The sequence below is a fragment of the Polypterus senegalus genome, chromosome 13 (assembly GCF_016835505.1).
Source record: "Polypterus senegalus isolate Bchr_013 chromosome 13, ASM1683550v1, whole genome shotgun sequence".
Classification (NCBI taxonomy): domain Eukaryota; kingdom Metazoa; phylum Chordata; class Cladistia; order Polypteriformes; family Polypteridae; genus Polypterus; species Polypterus senegalus.
In genome coordinates, this window is record NC_053166.1 from 10459631 (window position 1) to 10482443 (window position 22813).

The following is a 22813-nucleotide window of genomic DNA, read 5'->3' on the forward strand; positions in this document are numbered from 1 at the left end:
TAGCAGAAGAAGGCGCGACTGCGGTCCGCCAGTTTTCAGTCACGGACGATTGTGTGTTGGTTCGTTCCGTGCATTCTTACAATGTTGCTTTTCTTGCTGATTTATTACATTACAGATTTTTCAAATGTTAATTTTCTCCCTGTGCTTAAAAATCATTAAAAAACCGGCCTGATTATGTGGCGTATGGTACGTCGCGGGTTGGCTAGTTAGTAATATTCATTAATAATAACAATATGCAAAGTACATTTGAATATTGGCAACCATACAACTTGATTACATGATGATGTGTAGTTTCAGGCGGCACACAGACTTAGTTACTCTAGTGTAAGTGTCTCTAGTTCATTTGTGGTCAGCTTTCAGCCATGTGTCTATTCAATATGGCTGCCGAGCTGTGCTCTCCATTGTGTTGTCCTTTCAGTTCATCAGTTTGGCAAGAGATGCTTCTTCATCAGATGTTAGTAAGAGAGAGTGTACATTTATAGATGTTCTGTCCAACCCCTACAGCCAATAGGGCGTCGTAGTACTTAAAGGCTTCTGACACAAGCCAATTCCAAACAGCCATACTTCAGAGCAATGGGGTGAATAGAACATCTTAACACCTGCCACCCCCCCAACCCATATGTTAAGGTAAAGCTTGGCAGATAAGGTACCTGTGGGGGATGAGAGAGAGACTCTAGTGCTGTGTTTCCCAAACTCGGTCCTGGGGACCCCCTGTGACTGCAAGTTTTTGTTCCAACCAGATTCCTAATCAGTGACAACACCAGATAGCACTGAGCTCATTTAATTAGCTGGTATTTTTTTTTTCTTTTATTCAACATGCAGAAAAGCACAGCAGCATGATTTTTACATTTATAAGACATGTAGAAATATTTCTGCTTTTTCTATAGATTTAAATGCTTAACTCTCTTATGTTGATTTCATTATATTTGGCCCTTTCTCTGTGCAGTTTTCCCACTTTGTTGTATCTTATTAATGACAATTTAATATGAGCAGAGCAGACACCCAGGCGAACAACACTGACATTACTTTAGCGTCAGACTACCCACTAATTAGTAAATAATGGATTAATTAAACAATTAGAATAGATAGAAAAGTAGAATGAAAATCAAGATGAAAATACAGTTAAAAAGAAAAAAAAAAACATTATTCCCATATGACTGCTTGGAACATTTTAATACATATTTTTTTTAGCAAAATTAGTTTTCTAATTTCTATATTGTTCCCAAAACACAGAACTTGGGAAACAACAGTTCACTTAATTAGCCCAGGGGTTCAATTAAAAACAAAAGCTGGTTGGAATGAAAACCTGCAGTCACAGGGGGGCCACAGGAAACACTGATCCCCCAACTCTGTCGTAAAATTCCCTTTCCTGACTTAGTTTTGCCTAAATTACAAATAAAGAATACAAAATATTTATCAAATCTTACATCACAACACCATCCATCCATCCATTATCCACCCGCTATATCCTAACTACAGGGTCACAGGGGGTCTGCTGGAGCCAATCCCAGCCAGCACAGGGCGCAGGGCAGGAAACAAACCCCGGGCAGGACACCCACACACCAAACAAACACACACACACCAGAGACAATGTAGGGTCGCCAATGCACCTCACCTGCATGTCTTCGGACTGTGGAAGGAAACCCACGCAGACACAGGAAGGACATGAAAACTCCACGCAGGGAGGACCCGGGAAGCGAACCCAGGTCTCCTTACTGCGAGGCAGCCACCGTGCCGCCCCCTATTATTATTATTGTAATTCAAACCTGATGATGAGAATAGGGCCATTCTGCCCAACAAGCCCACCCATCCCATTCACCAACATGAAGTCGAGTTCTGAAGGTCCTGAAAGCTTCTTCACCCTTTGAAAGTTTCCACATTTTCTTGTGGGCAACATTGTGGGTCCTGGGCCTGCGCAGTGGTTGCAGTTTTTTGTTCCAACCCAGTTGCTTCATGAGATGTCCGTTATTGCGGGTGAAGCACTTGGCATGATGTCTAGCTTTTGAGGTGCTTTTGGTCTACTTCTCTGTGTCAGGCAGCTCCTATTGAAGTGATTTCTTGATTGAAACTGGTGTGGCAGTAATCAGGAAATTGAACTCAGGTGTGATACACCACAGTTAGGTGATTTTTTAACAAGGGGGCAATTACTTTTTTCACACAGGGCCATGTAGGTTTGGATTTTTTCTTCTCCCTAAATAATAAAAACCATCATTTAAAAACTGCATTTTGTGTTTACTTGTGTTATATTTGACTAATGGTTAAATGTGTTTGATGATCAGAAACATTTTGTGTGACAAACATGCAAAAGAATAAGAAATCAGGAAGGGGGCAAATAGTTTTTCACACCACTGTAGATAGATATGAAAGGCACTATGGATAGATAGATAGATAGATAGATATGAAAGGCACTATATAATAGATAGATAGATAGATAGATAGATGTGAAAGGCACTATAGATAGATAGATAGATAGATAGATAGATAGATAGACAGACCTCCATTTGACTCCCTTCTCATGTAACTTTAACTGCTGGATTACCATTGTCTTGAATTCGAATGTTCCACACTACAGAGTTGCCAATGATGAGCACTTTGTTTTCAGCCTCGACAAACACCCTGAGTGCCAGTTCTAGATCCGACATGTTAGCCTTTGTGCCAATGGAGTAAATTCTGACTTCTTAGACTACCATCTCACTGTTGGCTGATTTTAGCCGTGCACTGACTACAGTGTGGCCCTGAGAAAGAGAAGCTGAATGAGAAATGGCTGAATTGTCTAAACCCACAGAGTCGGTCCAATTTTTGGTTTCGCTATCAGATTCCTAATGTGGTCTTCTGAAGTGCTAATTTTTACCAACTAACTCTTAAGTTAACTGTGCGTTTTTGGCTGATAAGCTATCTCTGTTGTCAGAGACGGGCAGCCAACAAACTGAACCTACGTTTAATTCCAAGTAGCTTCAGCGCCTTCCTGGCTCTGCTAGTTCGCTGGGAGACCCTCATGTTCAACTGGGTGACCATCTTTGCACTGTTGGTTTCTCCTTCCACTTCGATGTAACTTTTCTTTATTGACAGATTTAGTTACTTTTTCAGTGCAGGTAGATTCTCCGTTGTTCTCGTCTGATGCTGTAAAACGCTCATGAGACGCTGCTGTGCTACCCTTGCCTCTCCATTTCCACCCCATCCCTAGTTAATCCCATTTTATTTTCACTCTCACATATGTCAGGCCATTGAGGGCCCTACAAGGACCGGTTTAAGAGTACCAGCCTCCGCCCTTGAAGTCGATAAGAGCCCTCCCAGGATCAATGACATCACTCCTGCTCTGACTTTGACTCCTCCCCTTTCCATCACCGATTTTAAGAGACGGTGAAACAGGAAGTTTGGGAGAGTGGAGAGCTCTTGAACACATCATCGTGAGGGCCTTCTAGACTTCTAGCAGAAGACCACCACATCGCCTCTGCAACCTTTGAAATGTCAGTTTTTCTGTTCCTGAGGGATTTTCCAGGTGTTTTCTCATCTGGGACCCTCAGCCTTTCTAATGTGTCGTCTGTCTTTCCATTACAGTCGCCTAACTTAGAAGTGCGTTGCAGCATAATGAGCCGTAGATAAGATCTTTGTGGCTGTCCACCGTGTTTCATGTATAAGTTCACATTAAGACAGTACAGTTTTCATAACGTATCTGAAACTGAGCGCCGCTGCCATTTTATTGTATTGTCCTCTAATAAAAAAAAAATAAATAAAATGAAAAATACGAAACCACAGAGCAGGTGCCACTATGAATCAAAGCGGAGTCGTTTTTCTTTTTCTGCCTGGTAAAGAGATGGAAGTGTCAATGGCTATTCTTTTGTTTTCGCCCAAGCGACACTTCAATATTGCAGGACGTCTCTTTGCATCGCTCCGCTCCGCTCCCGGATTTTCATCCTGCATTTCCTTCCAGTTGCCCTGTGAGCACAGCTGACATGTCTGATCTTTGTTCCGCCGTATAAGCATTTCTCCGCCGTCTCTGCCGTGCGATGAATGGGACTTGGCATTTAAACGGCGCGATTCCTCGTCTTCACAGTTAACGGAGACGCAGATCCGTCTTGTCACTTGGCTTCCAGCACAGTCTGTCACAGGCCACTCTCGGCTCAACTCCCTGCATGGCCATATCGGAGGCTAATTCTGTCTTCTGGTAAAATTCGTTCTCGATTTGGCGTCTCGACAGATTTTGAATCCTAAGCGGTGAATGCGGCTTCACTGAGGATGCAAGTGCCACTTTTTGAAGGGACCATTAACCAAAGTGTGTGCCTAATTGGGCCTCTCGTTCGGTCGATGGGGGCACAGAATTATCCTCCACCTTATAAAGATGTGTCCTGACATCAAATATTCACTACAAAATGTAAAAATGCTCTAACCTACAAACCAGTGTAAGTGCCCAAGAGGATAGACGGGCATCCCGACCGGGATGGAGGAAAATTTCTTGCTCGGCCTGGTTACCATAATGGAAAGATGGTCTGGATACAGACATTACCTGGCCGGGATGCCTTATAATTTCCATCCTGGCTGGGATGCCGGAAGGACTCATGGACTGAGGAAAACTGGAATCCGGGTGCAGTTTATCCCCCAAATAAATATGTGGCAGTGTTTCCTCACCAATGGTCCTAGTTTGGACAGCTGCAGGGGTGTATAGGAATTTGAGTCCGGATGTGCATCCCTGTAGGCGAGCAATAGAGGGCACTGTCAGCAGGAGGTCATCCCTGGTTTCCAGATGACACAGTATTGCTTCCAACAAGCCAAGGTGTGCCACCAGAAGTACTGCCAGGCAGAGCTTAAAAGGAGTCAGAGTTAGCTGGAAGAGGGCAAAACTCACTGGAGGAGGGAAGAAAAGTGCATTTAAAGTCTGTGTATTGACTGTCTTCATTGTCTGTTAGAGCTGTGCGAATGAAAAAGTCTTATATTTGAACCCAGAGTTGCCCTGGGTCTTGTGTGTCTGGGGTTTGGGGTCTCAGCGGCACCCCCTAGTGTTCACACCAGCTGTGATGAACTTGGAGTCCCAACTCATATGAGCCCCAAAAGCACTTCTAAAAATGTCCACTGAAGTGGGCGAATGCTGGTAGAATAAGGGCTGTGAAAGATAGGGGGCGCTATTGAGCCCGAAACCCTAGACAGAACTGACACATGCAAACAGTCACAGCTTCAAATAAAGGATGTTTTATCTTCCAAATACCTCCCAAACAATACAGAATGTAAATGGACGGTGCAACCTTTCTTTTCTGTCCTCTCTCTTCCAACTCCTCTGTTGTCCTCTGCCTCCCGCCTCTGAGTGGTCCTCTTTAAACCAAACTCCAAGAGTACTTCCGGTGTCTGCCCACAGTCTATTGGAAGTACTTCCAGGGGCTGGAAGAAGTCTCTAGGAGACAGGGATGGTTCCTCCCTGCAGTTCCCCCATGTGTTAGGCATGGTATACAACAGGGCTGTACCATGAAACTACACTTCCCAGCATGCCTGTGGTTCTAAAAATAAGGGACAGTGACACAAGAACGCTGCCCTCCAGTGTATTGGGTTGAGTAAAGGATCCAGGAAGGCCAACTCCTCTGATCCCTTTATTCTTTTGGCCTCCCTTCCTGGCAAGGGATCAGTTCTTGACTTGGTCAGGATGCCCGAGATTACTTCCGTTGTCAGCCCACAATCTGACGGAAGGACTTCAGTCTCTAGAAAATAGGGATGGTTCCTCCCTGGAGATTCCCCTGTCTTTAGGCATGATATGCAAAAGAGCTTCGCCACAGAACTACACTTCCCAGCATGCCTGTGGGCTGAAATGAAGGGGAAGTGACACAAGAATGCTGCCCTCCAGTGTATTGGGAGAGTAAAGGCTCCGGGAAGGCCAACTCCTCTGATCTCTTCATCCTTTTGGCCTCCCTTCCTGGCAAGGGATCAGTTCTTGACCTGTTCGGGATGCCAGATTATCGACATGCTCAGGGCAAACACAGAATTTTTATAAAAGGAAAACGTATTCTCACAAAATGCTCTGTCATACCGTAAAGCTCCGAAGAGCACTAAAGGTGTGAAGGAGTTGCTGGCAAAGTATGGAGCGGCCAGAACAAACAGAACAAGAGGGTCCAAATTCCAAAATATACAAAAGGCAGAAGCAGAGGAACACACAAGGGTGGATTCCCAGTGAACTGCCAGGAACATCGGGAGACCCTGCAAATTTATAGGCAGTGGGCAGTTTCTGCCGTTGCTTGGCAGGTGGCCCCGCCCCCTTTAGAGACAACCCACAAGACACATAGAACTTCACTAAGGCATTGAAACATAAACACAATCAACAGCAAATAAGCATAAATTAAATGAACACGATTTTTGTAAAGCGGTCGACTGCCCTGTGGGACATCCTGAGGATTCGCGGGATCCCCTCGAGGTTGCTGGATATCATGGCCGGCCTGTACACTGGGACTGTGAGTGCTGTGCAGAGTGGAGGCAGACCCTCTGTGTTTTTCCGAGTTGAATTCTGGGGTTCGTCAGGGGTGTGTTCTGCTCCTACTCTGTTCAATGATCACATGGACTGGGTGTTGGGCAAGGTCGTGGGGTCCAGCGGATGGGTGGCATCTGTTGGTGAAGAAAGATTCACGGACCTTGACTTTGCTGACGATGCTGTGACCTTCACGGAGTCAATGGAGGCTCTGATCGGGGGTCTCCAGAGACTGAGTGAGGGGTCTGAGTGTCTGGGCTTGTGAGGGTCCCGATAGAAACCAATGACCTCTTGGGCACGGCCATCAGCAGTGTGTCTGTCTGCGGAGAGAGTGTCGACCTCGTCATTGAGAGGATTACTTACCTCGGCAGTGACATTCATGCCTCTGGTGACTCTTCCTATGAAGTCAGTAGACGGATTAGGAGAGCATGGGGGGTCATGAGGTTACCAGAAAGGGGTGTGTGGTGCAAAAGAACGAAGGTCCAAGTCTTTAGAGTCCTGGTGCTCCCTGTTTGTGAGACATGGACGCTATCCAGTGACCTGAGATGAAGACTGGACTCCTGTGTCTGTCCGGAAAATCCTTGGGTACCGTTGGTGTGACTTTGTGTTGCTCATGGAGTCCCGAATGAGGCACATGACCTGCATTGCGAGGGAGCGTCAGTTACGGCACTACGGCCATGTGGCGCGTTTACCCGAGGGTGATGCGGCTCGTAAGATCCTCATTGCTGGGGACCCGAGTGGCTGGACCAGGCCAAGGGGTCGCCCACGTAACACCTGGCTGTGGCAGATAGAGGGTCATTTCCTGAGGCTGGGACTGGACCGCATGTCTGCCTGGGGAGTTGTTTCGTCGTGTGGTGGGTGCGGCAGCGTACTGTATCAGTGCATGCTCTCCAACTTGACTTGACTTGACTTGACACTGTGGAATATCGGGGACCTGAACACAGACAGGCGGAGAGACACAAGTCCAAAAGCAACACTCCCTTTCTTCTGTTTTGTTGCCCTTACAACACACAATGCACACACTTCTTCACCACACTTCTTCCCTTGTCTGTCTTTTCTTCTCTCTTTCTCTCTCTCTTCTCTGCTGCCTCCACTCCTCTCCTGGTAAGCCTTGTCCTCCACCTCCCGACTCCGGCCTCCTTTATAGTGAGGAGCTCTGTGATCCCGGGTGAGGCAGAAGTGCTGCATTGGCACCCCGAAGTTCTCCAGGTGCACCCGGATCCTTTTCCCAGGTGTGGCGGAATGGTTCTGTCCAGTCGTCCCCCTGGCGGTGGCCATGGGCCCCAGCAGGGTTGAACTTCCAAACTCCAATGCAATCCAGTGGGATTGCCCTCTCGTATTCCGGAAGAGATATTCCTGTGCCCATCAGAAGGGCATCCCGACTGGGCAAAGGCCCCTGGCAGGCCATCCGTCACAATACAAACAAATCAAAAATGATCGAAAAGACGAACGGCATAAAACACCAATTTGAGTCCCTGCTGGCTTCTGTCCACACCTGAATACCATGCCATGCCGACATTTTCTTACTTGTTCACAATTGTGATTCCCTCCAGTGAGCAACCATTCGGTGAGATGAGGTGACGAATATTTCATCACTGCATAGAGGGGAGCCCTCTCAAGAAGGACAACCAGGGGCTTTAAAGGAGACACGGGCGGCCATGTTCATTCCTACCCTCTGTATTGTTGAAAGGTCTTCATTTACCCCAAAATCTTTTCGAATTCCCGCCTGAGGCTCGTCGCGGGCAGCGGATTGTTTATTTGCGCTAGAATGAGAGCAGAGGGTGGGGAGGATGCACAGAATCTGTCATGAAATGAGAAGAAGCAATAATATTTTCTGGCAAAGACAGAAGAGGAGCGGTTGTAAGATTATGACTTTAATCAAGTCTGGGGTGACGCACCTTTCCGAAGTCATTTATCTCAATTGACATTATTTGCCGTACTGTACTGTTTGTGTCTCGGACAGGATCTTGGCGGCCGCCATCGGCGTAACGCTTAACATTATGAGGACTTGATTGTTTTAGAACTGGATATAAAAGAAAAGACTGCAGGCAACTTTATTTATTCATTAGAACTTTGGCGTCCTTTTCTAAAAAGGGGAAAATCTGTTGTTTCAAAGCGTTTGAATATCACGTGTCAACCTCAAACTGGTGACATTGGGCGTAAGGCTGTCAGGGGGGGGACGCCAGTCCTTCAGAAGGCCCAAACTGAACAGATTAGCTTACCTTTGGTTTAAATTGCAGCTTATCACCCCGTTTCTTGTCTTACTTGTCTTTATGTTTGCTCCCTTTACTTGTTTATTTTTCTCCCCTGCTTGTCCAATGGGAACGAGTGATCCGGGAGGGAGGCTTTCCGTCATATTTCCTAAAATGCTGATATCCAGGTTTTAAAACTATCCCTTGTACGGTAGTTATTTTCCAATCTGATTTATGTGTTTGAGCTCTGATTACACTGGACAGCAAAGGTTTTGCTTCTTGGACACTTTGGGGTATGTCTTAGGGATATCAGACTGCTAACGGTCGTGATTTATATCACAGAGTGGCCAAAGTCTGCTTTCATTTGCAATTCTTTAATTATGCGCTGTCCCTTTATATGTTCTTTGTGGGTGGAGCTCCAAGGAGGCAGGCCCATCCTTGACATCACTGCTCCTGAGTCATCATCCTGTCTATATAAACTAGCTGAGAAGGCTCAGGAGTAGGGAAGCGTTCTTTTACCGTGGGGTTTGTAAGTACTGCTGTTTATTGCATTTTTTCTGATTATTCTCATTCGGTCTTAAGGATTCTGTTCATTGGATTTTGTTTTGGGGACTTGTTTGATTTGAGTCAACTCCTCAAACTTCATTTGGAGGTCAGGGGCCTCGTTTATAAAGCTTGTCTTCTGCTTCTTCTTCTTCTAAGTGGACTTGATATACTTGATGAACCTTCTCCATACAGTTCCCCATTTAGACCTTTTTCTATTAACATTTTGTTTCTTCTTCTTCTTCTTCTTCTTCTTCTTCTTCTTCTTCTTCTTCTTCTTCTTCTTCTTCTTCTTCTCCCACTTCTATGTGGGTTCGATGAACTTGATGAACCTTCTCCATACAGTTCCCCATTTAGACCTTTTTCTATTAACATTATTTGTTTCTTCTTCTTCTTCTTCTCACACTTCTAAGTAGACTTGATATACTTGGTCAACCTTCTCCATAGACCTCCCCAGTCAGACCCTTTTCTATTAACATTTTGCTTCTTCTTCTTCTTCTTCTTCTTCTTCTTCTTCTTCTTCTTCTTCTTCTTCTTCTTCTTCTTCTTCTCCCACATAGTATGTGGGCTCGATGAACTTGATGAACCTTCTCCATACAGCTCGCTTCTGCACCTGCACCATACTCTAAAGGACATTACTTGACATTCTGTTATTAATTTTTGCTGATTATTGATAGTCTCCAATTGATCTAAATGACATCAGTTGACTGATGCCAGGCTATAACGATCCAATTGATATCAATCAACTAATGCCAGGTAACACATGATCTACAAGGCATTAACTAACAGGTTCAGGTTCAGGTTCAGGTTTGGAGGGCCACACCAAAGGGTCTGAATATATCTAGGATGAGGAGATGTGAGGTTTTTGCCTTTTATTAAATTTAAAAACCTTTTTCTTTGAGGAGGCACGGTCTTCCCTGCTTGGCGTTTGCATGTTCTCCCTGTGTCTGCATGGGTTTCCTCCCACAGTGTAAAGACATGCAGGTTAGGTGATTTGGCGATCCTAAATTGTCCCTAGTGTGTGCTTGGTGTGTGGATGTGTGCCCTGCGGTGGGCTGTCTCCCTGCCCGGGGATTTGCTCCTGCCTTGCGCCCTGTGTTGGCTGGGATTGGCTCCAGCAGACCACCGTGACCCTGTGTTTGGATAGAGTGGGTTGGACAATGACTGACTGACTGGCTGACTGGCTGACCTTTGTATTTGTCATTACGGGTTAGTGAGTTTTACTTGATGGGCAAAACTGACCAATTTATCCGTGGCAAATGAAATGGAGGACACAGTAAATTAAAGGGGCCTGAATACCTGCTGAATCCCCTCCAGCCATAAGCAGCAGCTGAAAATGCGCACACGGTGAGAACCTTTTATTGCAAAACCAAGTCACAGCACATAACAATCCAGCGAGGTTTCAGGACATGTCAGGTCAGTTCCTCCTGGAGCAGATGCGCTCGAGGCAGCCCGCCTGGCGTATTAATATTGAATGATCTTGAGTCGTCCGACAGGAAGACACCTCTTGATCTTGTTAAACTGCGCCTAGGAAAGCTTTCACTGCTTTGCATAATTTGCATACTCAGCGCTTTCGGCCTGACACCGAGTGAAGGTCACCGAGGCTCTGATCTGACCTGTCCTCTTAAATTTGTGCTCAAAGATTCCCAGCAGAGGAGGCGCATTAGAGCTTCTCCATGAATATTTCAGTGTCCTTCAACCGGCTTATTGACGATTAAGGAATTGTTTGAAGAGGGCGGCCAGCACATGAGGGAAATGCAGGAGCAGAGTGCGTGGAAATAAATATAAGATTGAGTTAATGAGTAGTCAGGGTGGGTGGTACATAGCGGCACCACAACTATCGTGCAAAATGTGGGGCGGTCTTAATAAACCGTACAAAGCCAGAATATTTGGGAGGGCAGGGGGGTTCTGTAAAATACATTTTCAAAAATATTATCTATCTAATATAAAGAAAAGTGTCTTTGTGTCTGTATATCTGTGTGTCCATCCAGTTGTTCTGTCTCTGTCACTCCAACAGATGGAGCATCACAGACATTTGTAGTTATTAAGCACATTGCATTTGTCACTCCAGCAGAACACATCAAAAACATCAACACTGCGTATACAAACTCCTTAGCAAATGACATGTTACAGAGACACAGGCAATGCATTTGTCATTCCAACAGATGGCACAACAAACACATTATTATTGCTTTTACAAATCCCATAATAAATAAAATATAACAGACATAGGAATTGCATTTGTAATTCCAACAGATGATGCATCAAAAACATCAACATTGCTTTTAAAAAATCCGATACCAAGTGACATGTAGCAGAGACATAGGCATTGCATTTGTCATTCCAACAGATGGCACATCACAAATGTTAATACTCCTTTTACAAATTCCATATAAAATGACGTACGACAGTGACATAGCCATTGCTTCTGTCATTCTGAGAGATGGCACAACAGAAACATTATCATTGCTTTTACAAATCCCACACTAAATAAAACATGACAGAGATTTAGGAATTGCATTTGTCATTCCAACAGATGGTGCATCACAAACATCAGCACTGTTTTTATAAATCCCATAACACTTGACATCTAACAAAGACATGGGCATTGCACTTGCCTTACCCCTCATAGAAGGTCCTTAACCCATCAGCAGGACCCACTGGTATCTGCTCCTATTGGCAATGTGGAACAGGATGAGCACTGGCAGAGCCTACAAAATGACCTCCAGCAGGCAGGCTGGCCACTGGTGTGAATGTCTATGAGCAAACAATCAGAAACAGACTTCATGAGAGTGGCCTGAGGGCCCAACGTCCTCTAGTGGGCACCGTAGAGCTCGATTGGCATTTGCCATAGAATAGCAGAATTGGCAGGTCCACCACTGGCAGGTGCCCTGTGCTTTTCACAGATGAGAGCAGGTTCACCCTGAGCACGTGTGGGTCTGGAGAAGCCGTGGAGAATGTTCTGCTGCCTGTAACATTGTTCAGCATGAGCGGTTGAGGGTCAGTGATGGCATTTCTGGATAGGCATATCCATGGAGGGACACACAGACCTCTACAACGGTGGGCACCTTGACTGCCATTGGGTATCGGGATGAAATCCTTGGACCCATTGTCAGACTCTATGCTGGTGCAGGGGCTCCTGGGTTCCTCCTGGTGCACGACAATGTTATTCCCCTTGGGATTAATAAAGTATCTATCTATCTATCTATCTATCTATCTATCTATCTATCTATCTATCATTATTATTATACAGTGCCTTTCATTTCTATCTATCTATCTATCTATCTATCTATCTATCTATCTATCTATCTTATCCTGCCTACTATACTATAATCTATCTATCTATCTATCTATCTATCATTATTATTATATAGTGCCTTTCATTTCTATCTATCTATCTATCTATCTATCTATCTATCTATCTATCTATCTATCTATCTATCTATCTATCTATCTATCTATCTATCTATCTATCTATCTATCAATGCCTGGCCTCATGTGGTGGAAGGATGAAGGAATTGATACCATTGAGTGCCCAACACACCCACGTTCACTCACCTGACTTCAATCCAATAGACCACCTCTGGGTGGGACATAATGTTTGGGTCCATCTGGTGCCTCAGACTGTCCAGGAGCTCAGTGATGCCCTGGTCCAGATCTGGGAGGAGATCCTCCAGGACACCATCTGTCGTCTCATTAGGACGTTGTCAGGCATGGGGGGGCTGGTGGGCTCATACAAACTACTGAGTACGATTTGGAGTTCCTGCAATGAAATTTCGGCCAAATGGACTCATCTGCCTGCCTGCTGCCCCATCATTTTTGTTCCCTTTGATTTTCGGGGTCTCTTTGAATTCAGCCCCCTGTCAGTCCATCATTTTCATTTCCATCCTTTCGTTCCTCACATATCACCATATCAGTCCATAGCAGAAGAGAGAGCCAGCAGGATTTGTTTTCCCATTGAGGTCTAATCTCCCCTCATTTTTTTAAGCAGTTTATAAATAAATATATATTTACTGTGAACAAAACAGAGGACAAAAGATACAGTTTTGGGGATTCCACCCCATATATTGATCCCCACAGAATCATTATCATTGACAGAACTGGTGAGTGGAGGGTGACTTTTTATATTCTCTTGACAGGAAAAGGCGGGATAAGAGGGGAAGTGAGGGAAGTAGGAGGGCGTGGCATGGCCCCGGAAGTAGGAGGAGCTTTAGCCAGTCTTCCCTTCTGAAGGTCTATTAAAGAGTGAGAACTTGCATTAGTGGTGTTCATGAGCCCCCCGTCTCTTCGATTTCCCTTCAGCTAAGCCCTTAGACTGCCCCCCCATGCACACATGTGTGACGATACATACCGAGAGTTCCTTGGACTTCAGGACTTGGTTTTTCTCCTGACATGCGGTGTGAATTGTAGGACCCTCTATACTCCGGCCCACGTGTGTCTGTGTGTTTTTCTAAATGCTGTCCAGTCAAATCAGTTGGCCACAGGTGGGCTGCAGTCAACTTCTGGACGTAACTCAGTTAGAATAAAAGCACACAGGATGGACCAGAGCACAAGGTGGAGCTCCACAGCTGCCAGTCGAATACTTCTAAGAAGGAGAGATTTTAAGAAATTTACAAACCTTTCCAAAAACCCACTGTCACTTTGTCATTATGGGTTACTGATGGGCGTTCAATCTTCAACACAATTAAAGCGTGCAGAGAGTGTACGGGTCTGAATGCTTTTTTTAGTCCTCTGTACTTGGGCGCAAGTTGGCACCGTGATGCCAAGGTTATCTGCTATTTGTGGGGTTCCCAGCCTGGTCACCTTCTGTCTGGTGTCTGCCCATAAATACGCCAATGAGGCTGGTATGCCTTGGTACCCCCCTGCTGTTCTCTGCATGCCAATCCACAGGACTAAAGGCCAGATGACAGCTTTACATGCAAAATGGTGGGAACTCAAGCAGCTAATGCTATTCATGTTTTACTTTATTAAGCAAATATTTTCAAGAAACACTCCTAACTTTCCAAAGGTTTTGTTTTCCTTGGCTTTAACTGGAAGCCCAGACGCAGAAAAAAAAAAATCAAAAAGCTCGCTGTTTAAAGTAAAGACGGCTCTATGAAGTACAAAACAATTGATTAGCCTTATAATTTGATCCGTGTGAAGTTTAGTCGGATCGATAATGCTGACCCACTTCAAACGAGGGCCCCCTTGTCGCTGCTTCAGAGCCACGTTTGGGTCCGATTCTGTGCACATCCCCCATGCCCTTTGACCTCAGTCTCACCGGAGTATCCTGTGCCGTTTCAATTTCAAATTGACTTTCTCTCCAGCCGCTGTCCTCTGGGCACTTCTGTGATAAGCCTCTCAATAGAGATGTTAATTAGAGAAAGTCATACGGCGTTGTGATGATCTCTGGGCCTCGGCGCATCGCGAGTGTCGGCCGCACCCGCTTGATCGTTCACATCGGGAGGCCGTGTCACGTCAGTCTTGAAGGAACAGCCAGCATAAGCTGAAATGACTTCAGTGTACTGTGCAGTTTATGTGACAATACATTAGGGCTGGCAGCAGGGTGGCACTGCCAGGAGTCTGGGCTAAGGCACGGTATGGAACATGCCAAGGGGATTTTTGAGATGAATTCTTCTCTACACGTGCAGACATCTGTAATGTGGGCTTAAACTCGCCTAACAAATAACTCGAGGAAAAGAGAGAATTGAACTTTGGTTAATTAATTATCTTTGGGAATCATGCTAATTAATTACAGAAAATAATTTGGTAAGGCACTTATTTTGTTTATCTTACCTTTCGCTGTAGGAGTGCCATTATGAAAGGCGCTATATAAGATAGATAGATAGATAGATAGATAGATAGATAGATAGATAGATAGATAGATAGATAGATAGATAGATAGATAGATAGATATGAAAGGCACTATATGATAGATAGATAGATAGATATGAAAGGCACTATATAATAATAATAATCATAGATAGATAGACAGATAGATATGAAAGACACTATATAATAGCTAGATAGATAGATATGAAAGGCGCTATATAATAATAATAAAAGATAGATAGATAGATTTGAAAGGCACTATATAATAATAATAATCATAGATAGATAGATAGACAGATAGATATGAAAGACACTATATAATAGATAGATAGATAGATAGATATGAAAGGCACTATATAATTGTTCGATACTTACTAACCATTAACCCATTATATCTCATACGTGCGCTCAACTGAGGTTGGACTACCTAAGAAGCCGGTAAAAAAAGGAGCTCCTAGATTGGCATTTACAGACACAGCACTTAGTGAGCACTTAGGTGGCATCTTTGTCCCTATGCCTGCATCTCTCTGCCTCAAAGGCAGCTTATATGTATGCCACTATGCACCAGCTCTGTGAGGCTCGCTGGCGACCACGCACCCTGGGCACATGAAGTCTAGTAGCCAGAAGACACACATGAAGTAGTGATCTCTGAGCTGTTTTTATGCCAGCCTCACCGGGTAGTCGTGTCCTCCTCAGACTGGTCTCGACCGCCTGTTGAGCTTGGCCCTCTCAGATTCAGACCCCTGTATGCTACACTATTACTGTATTTCCGCAGCACATGTCCCAAGGGGACGTGAGGGAGGTGTCAAGGAGGAGGTGGAGGTGCCAGGTTGGTGACCCAGCCTGGACTCAGATTAGCAGCAGAAAATGGATGGATTGATGGTACTCGGTAGAACTTTAATTTTCATTCATAAAAAGTTATATCATTCTTAAAAGATAAGCTACAAATGGGTCGGCAATTGAGCAAAGCAGATGGGCATAGGCCTTCCAGGGCACTATACTGGTGCCACACCTGCCATAAATCCAGGACCCACAGTGACCCCAGCAGGGCTGCTGTGCTGGACTACATCTCCTGGAATGCCCTTCTGGCTTCCCACTGGGCACTGATATTCGGAGCCGCTGCCATCTAACGTGTTGGGGGAGTTAAAAGCCTCCAGCGACATCTTTCCTATTCCGTGGGCTGTCCGTCCATCCCTTCTGGCCATTCCTTCCAGGTCTGTTCCCCTTCTCCTCCCCGGTCTGGATGTCTGTCTGCCCACTGGGAGTCTCCCGTCCGAGTTAGGAATTATCACCCCCTTTCTGGCCAGGATAGTCAAGGCCATTGTGGCACACAAAAGCAAAGGACTTGATGTCAATGTTGGTAGGCCCTGGGGGTCCGAGGTCGATATTTGGTGTGAAATGGTTGAGATGCCCATAGTTAAAGCAGTAAAGATTTTCTCAGATTGTATTATCATCAGCTATCGTTTAATCAAATATAGGAATGGAAGCAAACACAGAAAAAAAGGTTTGGGGGACATCCATGACCCCCCGTATGTTGAAAATAAATGACAACAAAATTTTCTTTTTACGAAGATGTTAGTTACGTCTCTTTAGACGAGGGTCCAAGGCAAAACTGAGTAAAAATAAAGGAAATGGACGAACATCCGGTCATAGGGCTCCCAGGCGGGCAGACAAAGGAAGTGACGTCAGTGGCAGAAAGGCCATCGGTCAGAGGAAATAGAGAAGGCATTAGAATACAGTGCCATCCCCTGGTCCAGTGGGTAACTACGCGTGTGACACGACGCACGTAATTTCAGCCACTTTCAAACCTTAGCAGGAAACTGGAGTCTCATTTGAAAAGGACATGGTGGTCCCGATCACGAGTACAGCAGGCCTTGAGAGTTCACACTTCTGAAGGTATTAAAGGGAGGCTTCGGGGGGGTTCTGTTCTACCATTTAAAATTCTGCTTTTGCTTATCCGACGTTAAATGTCAGCTTGAACTTTTCAGTATGTTGGTAATCACATAGAAATCCCAGACATTTCTTCGTGTCTTTCTGAAAATGTTAAAACTTGGGGGTTAACCATCTTGGAACATGACGAGCTGCGAAACAAGGAGTGTCCTGTCATGTCCCACGCTGGTCCTCTCAGCCACAAGAGTCATTAGGCAAACGTCTGCGGGTCTTTGGCCAGATGTGCAGAGGGAAGGGACCTTCTGGTTTTGGCTTAAAGATGGACACCCCACTTGATTTAAAGTGGCGCTCCCTGGTGGTTACTGTATTGAAATCTGAAGAATGAGGGCACCAGTTTAGTATTCGCTGACGGCCCCATGGGTGACTTCAATGAGTCGATGAATCGGCCAGTGTGCTGACAACACAGGACAGGAGCGGAGTTCAGTTAGAAAAGAGATCAGGAGACGAATGACAACCAAAGCAACAAGCAGATGAGTCGCAGCCGGAAGTCAAAACACAAAGAACCAAAGTGTAACAAAAAACATAGTCAAGTAGAGGAGTCAAAAATCTGAAAACCACTAAACACACGTGTAACCAGAGGAAAACCGTAAATAGGACAAAAGCAATGCATTCTATTGCTACAAATGTCTGCAATGCGCCAACTGTTGGAATAACAAATGCAATGTGCTTCATTATTACAAATGGTTGTAATGCTACATCTGTTGGAATGACAAATACAATGCATTTTATTAGATAGATAGATAGATAGATAGATACTTTATTAATCCCAAAGGGAAATTTAAATACTCCAGCAGCAGCATACTGATAAAAACAATATTAAATTAAAGATTGATAACAATGAAAGTATAACAGACAGACAATAATTTTGTATAATATTAACGTTTAAACCCAACCGGGTGGAATTTAAGAGTCACAGAGTGTGGGGGAGGAGCGATCTCCACAGTCTGTCAGTGGAGGAAACGGTGACAGCAGAGCCATTATGGCAAATGGGTCCTATGCGCCATCTGTTGGAATGGAAAGTCCAATGCATTTTATTATTAAGTTGTTTGTGATGTGCCATCTGTTGAAATGACAAAAGTAATGCATTTTATTACTGCTAATGGTTCTGATGCACCATCTGTTGGAATGACAAGTGCAATGCATTTTATTGCTACAAATGTTTGTGATACACCATCTATTTCAATGAGAAATGCAGTGCATTGTAATACTATAAATATTTTGTGATACACCATCTTTAATGCCAAGAGTAAGGATGCTACTGTTCTGCTTGTTATACATTTATCATTTATATTTTATTACTAAAAAAGTGTGTAATGCACCATCTGTGGGAATGGAAAATGTAACACATTTTTTTTACTAATTGTTTTACAAGGTGCATTCCAATAGATGCAAAAGTAAATGCTGAGGTCTACATTGATTATGTAGATTTTAACCCACCTTAGATGTGTAGCACAGGTAGATAAAATATTTTTTTATTTGATTTTTCAATGGTTAATTAGATTTTTTTTCCTTCCCATAGGTTAATGAAATCTATCATGATGAGTCGCTAGGAGCTAATGTCAATGTGGTGCTTGTGCGGATCATCTTGCTTGGCAGTGGAAAGGTAAATGCAAGAGTTTGATTTATTGTCACTTGTGAAACAAAGATGAGCGTAAATAGATTTCAGGCAGCTGTGTTAGCTGTGCTATTTTAAATGATAATTTAAATTGCATTCTGGCACTTTGGTCCAGGAAACTAGAGCACTGTATAAAGTATAGATAGATAGATAGATAGATAGATAGATAGATAGATAGATAGATAGATAGATAGATAGTGGATAGATAGATAGATAGATAGATAGATAGATAGATAGATAGATAGATAGATAGATTGATAGATTGATAGATTGATAGATAGATAGATAGATAGATAGATAGATATATTTGAAAGGCACTATGTAATAGATAGATAGATAGATAGATAGATAGATAGATAGATAGATAGATAGATAGATAGGAATGGCAATATATAATAGATCGATAGATAGATAGATAGATAGATAGATAGATAGATAGATAGATAGATAGATAGGAATGGCAATATATAATAGATAGATAGATAGATAGATAGATAGATAGATAGATAGATAGATAGATAGATAGATAGGAATGGCAATATATAATAGATAGATAGATAGATAGATAGATAGATAGATAGATAGATAGATAGATAGATAGATAGATAGATAGATAGATAGATAGATAGATGGAGTCATATTTAAAAATAACAGGATACAATGACGTGTAGGTGACATTAAATGTGTGTCTTTTAACAGCAAATTACAATGGAGATACAAGACAGAGCACAAAGACCCCTGTGGTGGCTCAATGGCCTTCACACAGAACAGGCTACAAATCACATAATGTAACAATGGCATAGTGGAGGGGTCTGTGACTAAGCTCTGTTCAATTTTCTAAACTTAATATTTTTGAAAGTGGTACCCAATAACCCAAAAATATCAATTAATCCAAAAAGACCAACACCAGTGTAAACTCTAAAGACCCTGTGATCTGCAAGAGACAAAGAGGTTCCGTTCACTTGTGTTCATCGTTCAGCTACTCTTCATCTTAATGCTACGCGTTCCAAAGAAATATCAGCCAGCCAGCCAGACTGGGCCCCCGCTGACATAATTTATTGTTGAGCAGACGCGGTCTGTTGCTTTAATTTTGATTAAAAGCTTAAATACAAAAGGTTGTATTAGATAATAGCCCATTACAGACGATGGCAATGAGAGCAAATTAGCCTCCGTAATTTATCGGCAAACAAAGGACCCGAGATCATTTTGCTTAAGCGCCTGTTTCCTTTGATCAATGAGATGTACAGAAGTATGTGGCGTGGTCTTGGAAATGAAACGGCATCCTCGAGGCTGGCAGCCCCGGTCAGTCGCTCCTTTATGAAATTGTCTTGAATATACTTTCTCCTCCAGTCCTGTCTAGGGCATCCCAGCCATCCGCCACAGTATATATATATATATATATATATATATATATGTATACTGTATACTGTATACTGTATACTGTATATATATAATATATATATTATATTTTATATAAGATAAGACAAAATACAAGAGAAAGATAAAGCATTGGGGCACCTTAAAGGTGGTCCCTGTATATTTTAAAAAAGAAAACATGAACAAGATTGCAAAACAAGCAAGTCAACAGATTAGACTGGCTCAAGATAGAGGTGACATCTGAAAGGGGCGGGTCCAAGGGACAGTTGCCCGGAAGTGACGTCACTGGGGCCTTCATTCATCAGATCTGCAAGGGAGAGAGGAGGAGAAGCAGTAGGCAACAGCGCCAGCCCTCAGCTCAGGGTGGAGTTAGCATTAGATGAGCCCTCAAGTTGTCTCCCAAGCACACTACTGTTCTACAACTATACATATACATAAATACTAGCCAACCCGCGGCGTAGCATACGCCGCATAATTATTTACTGATGTGTGAACACTTCCTGAAAGACACAGTTGTCCAAATGGGGTGGGTTTGAGGATACGACTGTGAGTGAATGAAAAGATGGAACTCTGGAGAGAGCAACATACAATTGTCCGTGACTGAAAGCTGGTTTTGGCAGATACAGGCATATCTTTTTGAAAGTCTGGCCCTGTGCTTTATTAATTGTCATTGCAAACGCCAATCTAACAGGAAGTTGTCTGCGTGTAAAAGTAAAATGCAAATTTGAATCTGATGGGGTCAGAGAAATCTGGGGAATAAGGACAGTTTGTGAGGTAGCAGCTGCGATAGTTTTACACTCCAGTACATTCCATGACTAAGAACAACGGACGGCACGTCGCCAAAGTTATCCCAATGTTGGCAAACAAAGGTTAGAGCCATGTTGCGAAGTTCGAGAGCAACAGTTTCGTCGATGACATTTTTCCAGAAAAAAACGACTGATAGAAACAGACAGTTACCTGATGCAGGAATTTGTATAACATTGAAAGAAGTGTTGTTTCCATGAAATACATTTGAATCGGTGGCCATGGTAGGCAAATAAACAGTCAATGTGGCTCACAGCTGCGTGTGGACTATAGCACAGACCAAAGCGACTGAGGATGTGTTTGGTGAGGTGTTGCGTGCGGGCACATGAGCAGGCAGTGCGCATGCCTCAAGAGCGAGGGTGGACACGGGAGGAGGGTTAGACTTGGCGGGCGGGGCTCTGTCGTGCATATCCCATGGTCTCCATCTTGTGTGCCATGGTCGGCTGCTTAGTGAATTATATATATAGATATATATATATCCATCCACTATCCAACCCGCTATATCCTAACTACAGGGTCACGGGGATCTGCTGGAGCCAACCCCAGCCAACACAGGGCGCAAGAAATAAACCCCAGGCAGGGCAGAAACCTACCGCAGGGCACACACACATACACACACACACACACCAAGCACACACTAAGGACAATTTAGGATCGCCAATGCACCTAACCTGCATGTCTTTGGACTGTGGGAGGAAACCCACGCAGACACGGGGAGAACATGCAAACTCCACGCAGGGAGGACCCGGGTCTCCTAACTGCAAGGCAGCATTGCTACTCACTGCGCCACCGTGCCACCCCTATATATATCTATAATAATAAAAGGCAAAGCCCTCACTGACTGACTCACTCACTCACTCACTCTCTGACTCGTCACTAATTCTCAAACTTCCCATGTAGGTAGAAACCTGAAATTTGGCAGGCCAATTCCTTACAGCTTACTTACAAAAGCTAAGCAGGTTTCATTTTGAAATTCTACGCGTAACGGTCATAACGATCGACAACGTCCGCCATATTGAACTTTCTTATTCATGGCCCCATCTTCACGAAATTTGGTAGGCAGCTTCCCTGTGCTAACCAAAACCAATGTACGTACTTATTTTGGTGGTATGGCGCCACTGTCAGCCGCCATATTGAACTTTTCAACAGTCTTTGTTACTTATGGGCCCATCTTCAAGAAATTTTGTATGCGGGTTCCCAACGCAAACTGAATCCTACTTACGTACATATATACGTCCATAGCTTGCAGCTCGGTCACCATGTGAGGCGGCGTTGGGTCCCCCATCTTAACGCCTCCCACGTTGTTGGCTGCCTGCCTATATAAGGCCGTCTGTCGCTCCAGTCTCTACATTCCCTTCCTTGCTTCGCCATGAGATTCACGTCTCCCTGCTGATAACTACAGCCTTTTTATTTAATCCACGGCTTCTCCACTGTTTTATTGTTCATTTATTACAATTATAGTTATTGTGTAGGTATTTTAGACTTACTTTACATTGTTCAGGTCCCCATTTCCTTTATCATTCCAACCGTACCCCCATTAACATGTCTATCGAGGTGATCACCTTCGATCAAAGAACTGTCACTTACCGAGTGGTTTCCATGCCCGGAGATGGCGCCTGCCTTTTCCATTCTCTGTGTTACATATTGCACTGCCATATCAGGCTCACTCTTGATATCCATTGTGTCTTATGTATTGAATGACTGGACAGGTTCAAGGTGTGGACTGATGACGGTACAGGAGATAATTAGACTACACAGGAGCACTAGAAGAGTGAAATGCTTAAGCCCTTCACCTATGTATCTGCATGTGAGTTGATGGCTGCCGCTGAATTGTTCGGTTGTCGCTTTCAAGTGTACCGAAATGGCCAAATATTTTACACCTTTAGACAACCGCCAATGCCTCTTAAACATCTTAGATTGACAGGTGACGATTTGAGTAGTGGACACTTTGATGTTTATGAATGTTTAAACTCTCAAAAGCTGGATGTGAAGTTATCGATGAAACCGGTTGTGTGCTTACAACGCTTGACAGATGCCGAATGTCACTTCAACACAACAAGTCCTACAAATACTGTCGTC

At 44.0% G+C, this 22813-nt stretch overlaps 1 protein-coding gene across 1 annotated transcript in view; it reads left to right on the forward strand.

The window, feature by feature from the left end:
* Positions 1 to 22813, forward strand: part of LOC120542905 (A disintegrin and metalloproteinase with thrombospondin motifs 2-like) — a 544393-nt gene that overhangs the window by 404994 nt on the left and 116586 nt on the right. Inside the window, exon 5 of the mRNA XM_039775628.1 lies at positions 18458 to 18541. Within this exon, the coding sequence (XP_039631562.1) occupies positions 18458 to 18541 (84 nt within the window). The remainder of the gene's footprint in view (positions 1 to 18457; positions 18542 to 22813) is intronic.